The 12,557-nt window shown below is 35.4% G+C and overlaps 1 protein-coding gene across 3 annotated transcripts in view; it reads right to left on the reverse strand.

Annotated features, from left to right (window-relative positions):
* Positions 1-267: 267 nt before the first annotated feature.
* Positions 268-12,557, reverse strand: part of LOC118182799 (uncharacterized) — a 623,155-nt gene continuing 610,865 nt past the window's right edge. For all 3 annotated transcript variants that reach the window (XM_085815295.1, XM_085815293.1, XM_085815294.1), the window contains one exon: positions 268-3,720. In XM_085815295.1, the coding sequence (XP_085671421.1) occupies positions 3,408-3,720 (313 nt within the window). In that variant the 3' untranslated portion in view covers positions 268-3,407. The remainder of the gene's footprint in view (positions 3,721-12,557) is intronic.

Below are 12,557 nucleotides of genomic sequence, written 5' to 3' on the forward strand. Positions count from 1 at the left end.
AGATACTATTTTGTTTCTGAAAATGACTTCAGGTTCTAAATTTTTATCATAAAACGTAAAACAACTGTGGGAACTTGATAAGACTGCATACTAATAGGACAGCAAGACTGAAGATTAATATCAAAATCTAACTGCAATCGAGAAGAAGAAGGATTAGGAAAATTAAAAGCAAATAATCCAATTTTTGACTTTGTAAATGGAAAAAGTTTATTATTATTTTAAACCGGGATACAGTTTGGCTTATAAAATAAATACAGTGCAACAAAATAGTTCTATCAAATATTTAATTCCCTTCATACATATTTCACATAAACACTCTTTTAAACAAATATTACAGAATCATTATTTTTACAAATCAATCGAGATTTAGGTGACAAAAATGACGTTCGAGACAAACATCAAATTATAAAAGACAAGTTATGTTTGAATTATTACCATTTTAATGCACCCATACTTCACTCATATCACGCAAAGAAAATCATGGCTACATTGTGATATTTATATTTTTAGAATGTCACTTGAATATTTCATAAGCAACACACTGAATACACAAAACTCAACAGGCATGCTCTTAGCACGGAGCATAAAAGTATTTATATTTAAAATTTTGGAATCGTTTTTCATACGATTTGATTACATTTGATTTACAGTTTCTCCATATTATCATCCTAACTTGCAGAGCATTTGGATTAAATGAGCTTAGCAAACAGAACAGCTTCTTGAAAGTAAAGCTGTAGGGTTTATTTATGTTAAGTAACCAGTTATTTTATGCTCTGATTCTGTACTGTTTTCTTCTCTGTTTTCATTTTCTTGCCAAAATGCAAATTACTTTGCGTGTATTTAAGAAGGTGTTTGAGATTGTTCTGATAGAACGTGTTTTTCCCGCTGAAGGTCACGTTACTAGTTGTTATTCTAAGATAAGTGTCCCTGTACTCAGCGTTGCTTTCTTCTTACTGATAGTATTGTCACGTCGATGTAAGCTCAAAAGCCAATTTCCGTGTTTAAATTTCTCTGCATAGCCTTTGGCTAATAAATACTTACATTTAGTTTTAAATTTAAAATTCTGTTTTTGAGTTCGCGCCAAAATTTCTGGCTGATTTGTAAGCACCACGTGTGCCTTCTTTTCAGCTTAATTAGTTTAAAAAAAAACCCTTTTTACGTTTCTGTTTCATATAAGACATTGCGATAAGTCGCTTACAAACTAGTGAGGATTTGCCACGAGTTATACTTAGTAAAAGGCATATTCTTTACAAAGTTAACATTATTCAAAGAGAAATTTAAAATATATTTATTAGTTAAAGCTGTATGTAAGTGATAGAATTCAGTATGAAACATTTTCCCGCTTGAGTATGCTATTCAGAATAAATTAAAATTGGAATCAATTTCAGAAACTTGTTCAGCTTTTTCAGATGACTTAGAAAATACAAAAATTGAGCTTAACATTTGCCAACATTTACTTAAAGTTGCAGTGAAATATAGTACTTGTTTGAAATATTTCTTTAAAATTTTGAAAGCAACATCTTCATTTAGACGGTAAAGTAGAGCTTATGGATGATTCAATCACATGCTCTGATATCTGATGAATTTGAGATGCATCCTTAAATAAGGTCTTAATAAGGTAAGTTCCAATACATTTAATACTGCACAGTTTTACTTCATACGACATTCATTTCCTATACTATCACTTAAGTAGCCATGGTTCAGTTTCTGTACACAAATAAATAAAATACTGACATACATAGGAACACATACTAATGTCTGTTACAGAACTGCAGAAAATATATGAAGTATAAAATTGATGAAGATTGAATACATTTGACAAGTTTTAGCGAAGCTTAAACGTGATAGCAATCAAATGACTCTAAAATCCGTTTCCTAGAGGAAGATGATTTTCTCATCAGTTAGAATCAACTGATGGCAATCACGTATCTGCAATCACTTGGGAAACATGCCTACAGAACACATATCAAATGTGACTAGCATAGGATGAACTAAGCAATGAACATTTAACATTAAATACGATGTTAGATTTTTATTGAACAATGATGGCAGATCGTTAAGAATCAGATATGAGATTCGTAACATTTACGAACACACGTTTTCATTCAACATATCCACAGCACTTTTGAAAGTAACAATTACAAGGATGTATGTTTCATTTTGAAACTTAATCATTAACTTAATGACTCCAAAACGTTTCCTATTATGACCATAAAATATGGAAATGATATAAAAATGTTATTACCAGTATTTTTATATTTAACTAGTATGGCATAATCATGTCTGTAGCATAATGCAAATTTAATAATTTTTTACAGATAAATATATTAATAAAATCACGCAAAATAAACTTTAAACTGAAATATATACATTTGCCAAGGAATCATAATGGAAAGACAAGTTTTTAGGAAATTTTTTAACACGGCAATAAATTCCTTGGAGACGCAAAAATAAAATAACGAAAGCCAGATCCCAATAAAATCATGAGCTGTACTCTCATCAGTATTTCACTCACATCTTTTAAGCAATATTACTAGTACTCTTTATACTTAAAAAAATGATCAAAGGAAAGAGAAAGTGCAGAATTGCATTTTTTCTATTACTAATTTTATACTTTAGAAAATTCATTATCTATATAACTTAATGAACATAAAAATGAAAAATAAAAATAATTTAAAAAATTTTATTGAAGGACTGTTTTAAATTAAATGTGAATGAAATTTTCAAACAGGGACTTATTTAACATAACATTTCATGCTAAATAATGAGGAAAAAAATAACTTTATTAAATAAAATGCATAATGTGCTCCTCTTTCACTGATTTTAGTTTATGTTAGTTCACATTAAATTGCGTTTGGCACAGAAGGGAAAAGAAATAACTTACATACAAGCAAGATCCGAAACAATTTCGAATATTGATTCAGAAATTATAAATATACCATTCATTTTTCAAATTCTGTATCACTTTACTTGGATTCTGATAGCAGTCGTGTCGTGATTATGTTTGGCATGTGCATTCTATATACTTTCTACTTTGAGCCTCAGATTAAGATACTCCACTTTGTCAAAAACACACTTAAAAGCGCTTGCCAGAAGCACTTTTTCTAATGTACTCTTCCTCAAGGCAAAAATTACCAATGCTGATAAAACACAGTTTCTGCACATTCATGATGCCTAATTAAATTACAAAAGATTACATCAAATGCTTTCTTAGAAAATAATAAATCACTTTTTGAGACACAAGTGACGCATGAAAAATTGCACCATATTCTGATGCAATGAAAAAAATCCCGCATTTTCACAAAGAACGTAGAAGATTTCTTTCTTCAACAAAGTAAAATTTGAACGAAACAAACATGTACAAAAGAAACAAAATCCTTTATAAATTTCACTATTTTAAAGTTTTTTTAAGGAATTTCGTGTTCTTGCCCATCGTCGCCTTCTTCCATACTCTGGAGGAATTCTTCCCACGTTACTTCTTTATCTTCTATGTCTCTCTTTTTCCTCTTTCGACGATAGTCGTCTTGGCTGGTTGCTTCGATACACAGGACAATGAAAGAATTGTTGCAAGAATAACGCTCTTGATCCAGCAAGCGTCCTCGTAGAAGAGAACTTGCCATTCCCACTTTTCCTAGTCCTGCTGAATGCCAAGCATCACAGTATGATTCTAGATCTCGCACACCATGTTTGTCTGAACCATGCCAAACCAGTTTTTGAGACCTAAAAAGGAAAAGTATTATCAGTAATGCCATGTGGAATATATTCAGAATTCTTCACGCATATATTGTCTATCACTCAAGGACTAAAAGAAGAATTTTACTAAACTAATAAAAGTATACTGAATGTGTTACGAAGCGTGGAAGGGCTATTGTCATTTTGAAGTTAAACGCGTTTTGTATTTAAATATGATGAAAACTGCCATATGAAATATACATGAATCAGAAGGGAACTAAAATACATAGTTTAGCATTTTTCGTTTTGTTTTGATAAAAACGCTACATTGATGAAAAAAAGCAGCACATTTATTATAAATCGAGAATTAATTTAATAGACGGCACTGACTCTTGTTTAGTTTGGTGCGCAAATAACTTTGTTCTTTCTCCCTTTCTTGAACTAATGCCACAGGACGAAAGGTAAGAGCATTGAGAAATGCAGTTGTTAAGATGATATTTTGTTTTTCTTTTGTGAATAAAAATATATATTGACAGCTGTTAATGTATAGTTTTAAGAAGATTTGAATAAAGTTATAAAGCGGGCTGAAATAAATTGAATATAGTCCAAATTCCTCGATTATAAAAGTAAGACCATTGTTGTACCCTTTCGGTTAGACCTAGAGATAATGATTTAGCACTGCAGAGACACATACATTTCGCGGTGAATGCCCCCTGAGTTGGTGGAATTAAATTAGGTGACCATTTCGCTGATATTTAAGGATGGTTCCTGGCGGCGTCCTGCCATATCCGATTGTATTCGAGCATGAAGATATTAGGCAACAAGTTCTTCATAGAAGGCGCTGATATTAGAAGGCAGTTGGAGAGCGATTGGATGCCTTTATATTCAGGGGCGTAGCTAGAGTTTCTAGCGTCCGGGGGCAATGAAGAATTTGCGCCCTTTCTTTGTGCCAAGAATGGAAATCATTTCATTAAAAAATTTCGTAGCATCAATTTGGCGCCCTTTGGATGCTGCGCCCGGGGACAGATGTTCCCCGTTACCCTACCCTAGCTACGCCACTGTTTATACTGATGCTCTGACAATAAGGCTCTTGTATCATTAACCAAGTCTGCCATTGTTCAAATAGATCGACACCTACGTAACAATACCCCAGCATAAAGGTGCCAAAATCCTCGTGAACGTCAATTTCTGATTTATATAAAGCAAGTTTCACATAGATGCGGGCTCTTTTATGCCGGAACACCTTTGTAAAAGTAGAATTTTCATTTCTTTTGTTAATTACAGCAGCAAATCAAAACTCTACTTACATAGTTATCCCTGTCATAAAGATGTTCGCACTCTACGAAAGTTATTTTTTACATGTTACAAGTCGATCTTTATAAGAAGCGTACCTTTATACAAGGGCACTCTTAGGATTGATTTCTGTCTTTTGGAACACCTGCATAGACTTGTTTCACTGCATAGACTTGTAGGACTGATTTCTGTCTTTTGGCCGACCTGCATAGAGGTACAGGCCTATTCATGATAAGGCACCACTATGAGGCGGTTTCTAAGAGACCGCCTTGTGTGTGTGGCTGGGTGTAGTCTTGGTGAAAATTTTCCTGGGATTGCTAAGATAATAATAGGAAAACATGGAGCTGAAAAACTTCAATAATATATTGTACTGTGCACAGATTTAGTAATACTTATTTTTGGTAAAATGTTTCTATAACTACAATTCCACGTGATAGCAGTACAGTGGATTAATAAAGGTATTTGACTATTGTAAATAATGTTGTAGGGTTTATATTTATTTTCACTAACATTTATTTTAAGTTTAAACTATCTTTCCTGTCAAGCCTTACTTTCCCCTGGAATTGCCAATGCCAGAGTATGTAAATTTTAGTAGAACTCGCAAGTATTCAAAATAGTCAGCGGAAGTATTCTGAATTAAATAGAAGGGAAACGAGTTCGAAAGTGTGCTTTCTTGCTTCACGAGCGTGGAGGTGGCTAGTTAGAAATTGAAGAACCACGCATTTCGGCTTGTGTGCTTGCCTCGGCAGATTGTTAATCTTTCAACGTAATATTCAGAAGTTTGCTGAATTATCAGCGCTATTTTAGAACGCGGTGAGGTTAGTTACGTTTAGAGAGCCTCGTAGTTAGTCACTTGTTATTATTCTTTTTTTGAGTTTCTTATTTTTATTTTACCGCCGGGTCGACGTAGTTTGTGAGCGTCAAGAGCACGCATCTGTAATTTCTAAAGTTGAATAAAAAGGGATTTAAACCCTTCTCAAGACTTTGTATACTTTCCAGTTCATAGCAGTCACCACTATTGTTGCGTGCAGGTTGGAAGCGCGCAACATTACATTGGCGCCCGAACACTTGTCGAACTGAAATGGTCGAAAATTGGATGGAAGCTGCTGGACAACAACAAGAAATGGCAAGCCAATTGGAAGGATTTGGATACCTGGTCCAAACGATGAGAGCGTCAATCAAGCCAAACGTCAATTTCGACGGAAAAAATTCGGTGGCGATATTTCTAGAAGGCATCGAAAATCATTTCCAGCTCTACCCTGTGCCTGAAAGACAAAAAGTTGCCATTGCCACATCTGCACTAAGAGGACAGGCCTCGCTATGGTGGAAGAATATAGGCAAATTTTTATTAGGGGAATTCGGAGGCCAGACATATACATTTCAAAATTTCAAAAAATCGTTATTAAAGGCCTTCCCCATAGTGAAAGACCGAGCAAGGCTAGAAGCCGAACTATATAGTTTTTATCAACGGAATATAGAAGAGTTGACGGACTTTATTCTGCGAAAAATTAAGCTGACGGATATGCTGTATGGGAAGAAACCCGACGCGGAGATTATTGAAATAATCTTACCAAGATTGATACCTGCTGCTCAAGATTACTTCGAAATTAGAAACCCAAGCACATTGCAGTAGCTCTTCGAATTGGCGGTCAAGTTCCAAAATCGCAGAATAGCGGCAAAAGCTAGAGGGGCATCGTATTCTCAAAGTATCCGAAGGCAATCTTCAAATGAGCAGACCAGAAATGCAAACCGCTCTTATGGGGAAAAGAGCTATCAAGCTAACTCATCGAAGCTCGAAGGTCAAGGCCCAAAAAGGAAATTTGAAAACAACCGTCCGCGTACCCAGAAGGCAGAAGTTGAAAGGAAAGCTTTAAACGAGTAGAGGGGCCTGTGAAAGCGAGGGTCCAGACCCCGGAAGTTTTGAAAAAACCCTCAAGAAGATACTTAAATACGGTCGTCGTAAAAAACTCACAATTACCAATTATACAAGTCTTGGTTGGCGATGTACGAGTAGAAGCCCTCGTCGATACAGGAGCAGAAGGTAATTTTATGAGTGATCTTTTTTTTAAGAAGAATTTTAATAGGTTTCGATTATTTAAAAATAAAAACACAGAAATCATAGCAGCGCAAGGACAAACTTGTCATTGTATTGGAAAACTATCTTTAAAAATACAGGTTCAAAACGAAAGCCTTAAAGTATTAATTTTTGTAGTAAAAAACTTGCAAAGTCCATTTATTTTAGGTATGGAGTTTTTAAAAGCCGCGAAGGCCAAACTGAATTTTCAGGAAAGTTCTATCGTGCTGGAGATGGATCGGAGGGTGGTGGAACCAGTGGAACAACCGCAAGTCGACCTTAGCCATTTGAATGACCATGAAAGCCAAGCCATCCAGCAAGTGGTGAGTACTTTTTCAAACTTGTTTTCAGAACGGCCTGGTAGTTGTCAAATAGTTATGCATGAGATACAGTTAATTGCCGACAAACCCTGTAGGACTAACCTTACCGCTATGACAAATAGAAAGAGCAAATCATAGAAGAACATATTCAGGAAATGTTAAAGAACCAAATAATAACGCCCATAAATAGTGAGTTCGCGAGTCCAATTGTACTATGTAGGAAAAAGAACGAGTTTCCTCCTTCGGATAAAAGGGCTTGGAGGTTTGCTATCGATTACAGGAAACTCAATAATGTTACTAAATTCCCAGTTTACCCTTTGCCGGTTATAGAGGAAATTATTAGAAAGATTAAGTCTACGAGATACACGACTACGTTGGACTTAACGTCTGGCTACTATCAAATAGCTATGAGACCCGAAGACATACATAAAACCGCGTTTATAACAAAATCGGGCACTTATGCATTTTTACGCATGCCCTTTGGGTTGTGTGGGGCCCCGTCAACATTCCAGAGAGCTATGGACATAGTTCTAAAGCCTATCCTAGGAAAATCGACTTTAATCTATCTAGATGATATAATTATAACGAGTAGTACGTTGGAACAACATATTAAAGACCTAGAAGAAGTTTTAAAATTATTAAAAGTGGCCGGTCTTACAATTAACGCCTCAAAATGCAAGTTCGCAACTAAAGAACTTAAATATCTGGGTTATAAAATTTCGCAAAAGGGTATAATGAAACTCAAGATTCAAAAATAAAACCATCAAGAATTTCCCACCTCCCAACACCGCCAAGAAATTTTCTTCTTTCCTTGGGTTATGTTCTTATTACCGATCATTCATAAAAGATTTTGCTAATATTGTTGAACCCTTGTTAGTAATTAAAAGAAAGAAAAGTAAATTCACTTGGACAGCAGAAGCAAGTACCGCATTTGAAAGGTTAAAAGAAGAGCTCATCAATGCCCCTGTTTTGAAATTCCCGGAGGGGGACGAAAACCTGGAAATTGCAGCAGATGCGTCGGACTATGCTGTAGGGGCTGTTCTCATCCAAAATGGCCATCCTTTGACATTTTCTAGTAAAACGTTGAACCCTACACAAAGGAATTATACAGCTACAGAGAGAGAAACATTAGCCGTATTAATGGCTGTACACAAATTTCGAGTTTATTTCGGCAAAGCGCCAGTAGCAGTCTTTTCGGATCATGCGGCTGTTGGTAGACTTTACTCGGGGAAAAACCTAACGCCCAGGTTAATAAGATGGGCTTTAAAACTTCAAGAATATAATCTCATAATTAAATATAAACCGGGTAAGGAAAACAATGTAGCTGACGCACTTTCTGGTATAAAACTGGACGATGAAGGAAATGAACTCAAATGCGCTGTGTTGACTTCAAAAATTTTAGATTCTGGAGAAACAATTATTGCTGAATTGAAAGCTGATCCTGAATTTGGAAGTATCTATGCATATTTGAAAGACCCCGAAAGCTTTGAGCACACAGATATCGATGCGATAAGAAATAGAGCAAAAAACTATGAAATAATAGATAATTTATTATTTTATACGAAAACAACAAACGAAAATCTCGAGTACAAACCAGTCATCCCAGTCTCGCTTCGATTAAGCATTTTGAAGGAATTACACGACACAAAAACAGAGGGTCATTTAGGGGTCAGAAAGACTTTAAAAAGGGTACGCGAGGCGGTATATTTCCCGAAATTATACAAAATAGTAGCTGCGTATGTCAGGTCCTGCAATCAATGTCAGTTAATAAATGATATTAATTACAGCCCGGCCGGGTACTTAAATAGCATTTGCGCTACATTTCCGAATGAAATTTCAGGCATAGATCTTCTTGGTCCTTTCCCCCAGAATGAGTTAAATAAAAATTGTTTTCTTTTAGTAATTGTAGATCATTTTTCATAATGGACAGAAATTGTTCCACTTAAACGCGCGTCAGCCAAAACAGTCGCAGATGCATTCTTACACAGATACATTTTAAAATACGGTGCACCGATAACAGTCATTAGCGATAACGGTAAACAATTCGTTAGCCAAATATTTGAAAATATTTGCACTGGACTTGGCAAATAAGGCCATATCAAAATGGTTCCGTATAGACCACAGGCAAACATAGCAGAAAGAGTTAATAAAAATATTGTAAAAATAATTAAATAAAAAGCTATGTTAGCACACATCACAAGCGCTGGGATGGCTACATAAATGAGTTAGCTTATGCTTTAAGAACGGCAAATCACTATACTACGGGAAAAACTCCAGCATAATTATTTTTATGACGAAAGTTAATTACGCCATTAGATAAATTATTCTTTGTGCAACAAAGAGAGCAAGAATTTAAACAAAAAGATTTGCAAAAAACTCATTGACCAGGCGGTTAAAAGCTCGGATACGGCAAGAAATAGACAAAAATTATACTATGATAGAAAACGCCGTGAAGCAGATTTTAAAGTTGGAGATAAAGTGTTGAAGCGAAAATTTTCTTTATCAAGTGCCCCAGACAATTTTACTGCAAAGTTAGCTCCAAAATTTGAAGGCCCCTATGTAATTCAGGAAATAAAGGGAGTCGTATTGTACTTTAAGAACTAGAGAGGGGAAATCTGTAAAGCAAGTCCCGACCAGGTGAAAAAATATTATAATCAAAATGATTTTGAAATCCTTAAAAGTTTCTTGCAGGACTCAAGCGTAAAAGAAGTAGAAAGTCCATAAGTAACGTCACCCGCTCCACCACCCAAGAAGCAGGGAACTGAAGAGAAACCTAGCCCTGCTAGAAGTCATGCGACGGTACCGAAAAGAAGAAATGAAAACGTTCAGACTCCAGCATTTAAGAAATACAAGAAAGCAACGCCGCCGCGTAGAGGAGCTTTGGTAAAGAGGAAAACACCACTTACAACGTATCGCAGTAGAAATTCTGCATCGAGGAGAACGCTTCCAGGGCCAGAGTGTCAGGTGCAAACAAGGCCGCCGTTCCCGAGAACGAAAAGACAGCAGGAGGAACGAAAAGACCACCACCAACAGAAGAAATTCAAGCATGATTCCAGACCGGAGGACGCCAAGACCAGCCGTCCAGGGGCAAAACGGAAAAGACAGCAACCCGACGACTACTACTCCAAGAGGCCAGCATGCAGAGGGCGAAAAAGAAATATCAACATGGACGACACTCGAAGGAGACGACTGACGTCGATGAAGTCCATATCGTGGGAGCAGTTCTGCCAGAAGAGGATGTCGGAGTTCCAATCATCGATAACTCAAAGATAAGTTAAAATCTTCTATAATTTTTTTTCTTTTGTTCCGAAATGTTATGCGTAAATACGAAGTTCTATGTTTTGACGGAAGTCAATTTGTCTCGGTTGAGACTTAGTTTTGTTTTACTTTATTTAGCTAAGGCAAAAGTATTATTTTCTTTAAGTATAAAATCTAAGAACAAGCAGTTTCTGTTGGTCGAAAGACTCATTCTGTTATGTTAAAGCCAAAATTTGGCCGAAAGTAAAATAACTTCGTATTCTTGTATTAATGAAAAATTTAGTTTCAGTGCCGCCAGCTTGGTGAAGAAAGCGTGAAGTAAAACTTTATTTTTATCTTATTCATTTTATGGTAAATTGTAAAAATCATATGTATTAGAATCTTGTAAATATACGTAAATACTTGAAAGTTATGTAAAAGTAGAATTTAGTCTGGAAGCATAAAATTTTAGATGCTGAAAGTAAATGCTCAAAAGAAATGAATTCAAATTTAAGTATTAAACTGTAGATAAAATCATGCTTTAGAGCGAAAGCCTGCATGTCTAAAGATGAATGAGGGGGAATTTAGAATGAATGTGTTTTGTAGGGTTCTCCACCTACACTTGAATTTTAAGAATGTTAAAATAGCTCATCGAGTTTTAGAATGTCGAGTAAGGTGTGTGTATTTGGTCGTTGAATTCTAACAAATCATTGTGGTTAGGGGAAGTGTTGCAATACTAAAACACGAATATTCCCGTTTGACACCACACATGGTGGAGAGCCAGGCTAAAGTTAAATTCATGTTGGAATACTTGAATTAATGTGAATTAAGCAGTAACTAAGGAAAATGAATCATACTTACTTTCCAGTTCATAGCAGTCACCACTATTGTTGCGTGCAGGTTGGAAGCGCGCAACATTACAATGTGTTTAAGTGACAGGACAGACGGCGCCTGGTTAGTACTTGGTTACAGCCGAAAACATCGCAGACGAAAACGTCGCGGAGAAAACAACGCAAGGCGAAAACGTCGTGCTACAAAACATCGTGGGAGAAAACATCGCAAAGAGAAAACATCGCAGTTCTAAAACATCGTGGTACAAAACATCGTCGTCGAAAATAAAGCGCTTATAAAACTTCGCAGTTTAAAAACATCGTCGTCGAAAATATCGTGGTAAAAAATAAAGTATCTACAAATTATCGCATGACGATAACATCGCAAACATGCTTTTTTCAGGCTTTAATAACTATACATGGATATTCCCGTAATGATTTGTGAGGACAAGATGGAAAGAAGGATAATTTTTACTTTCATATTTTTTATTAATCAATAAATTTTTGCTGAGAAAATAAAAAAGAAACTTAAGCATAGAAAATTAATGCAACTTATAGCACTTAATAGAATTTTAAACCGACATAGTTAACTAACAAAGGCCATTAATAAATCATTTTTGTAAAGTTTTCACTGGTAATTTTTCATGAAAAGTATAATCTATAAGTTCCATTTAGTTTTCTATGCTTAAGTTTCCTTCTTACTTTTTCAGCAAAAATTTATTAGTTAATAAAAAAAATGTGAAAGTAAAAATTATCCTTCTTTACATCTTGCGCTCACAAATCATTATGGGAATATCCATTTACAATTATTAAAACCTGAAAAAAGCATATCTGCGATGTTATCGTCATGCGATGATTTGTAGATACTTTATTTTTTTACCACGATATTTTCGACGACGATGTTTTTAAACTGCGAAGTTTTTGAACTGCTTTATTTTTCGATGACGATATTTTGTACCGCGATGTTTTAGAACTGCGATGTTTTCTCTTTGCGATGTTTTCTCCCACGATGTTTTGTAGCACGACGTTTTCGCATTGCGTTGCTTTCTCCGCGACGTTTTCGTCCGCGATGTTTTTGCCGCGATGTTATCGGCGGACACCCTAGTACTTAATTTATCTAACCTGAAATAT

This window comes from Stegodyphus dumicola, chromosome 4 (genome assembly GCF_044657685.1).
Source record: "Stegodyphus dumicola isolate Sdum_Otavi_A_Nest chromosome 4, ASM4465768v1".
NCBI classification, from domain to species: domain Eukaryota; kingdom Metazoa; phylum Arthropoda; class Arachnida; order Araneae; family Eresidae; genus Stegodyphus; species Stegodyphus dumicola.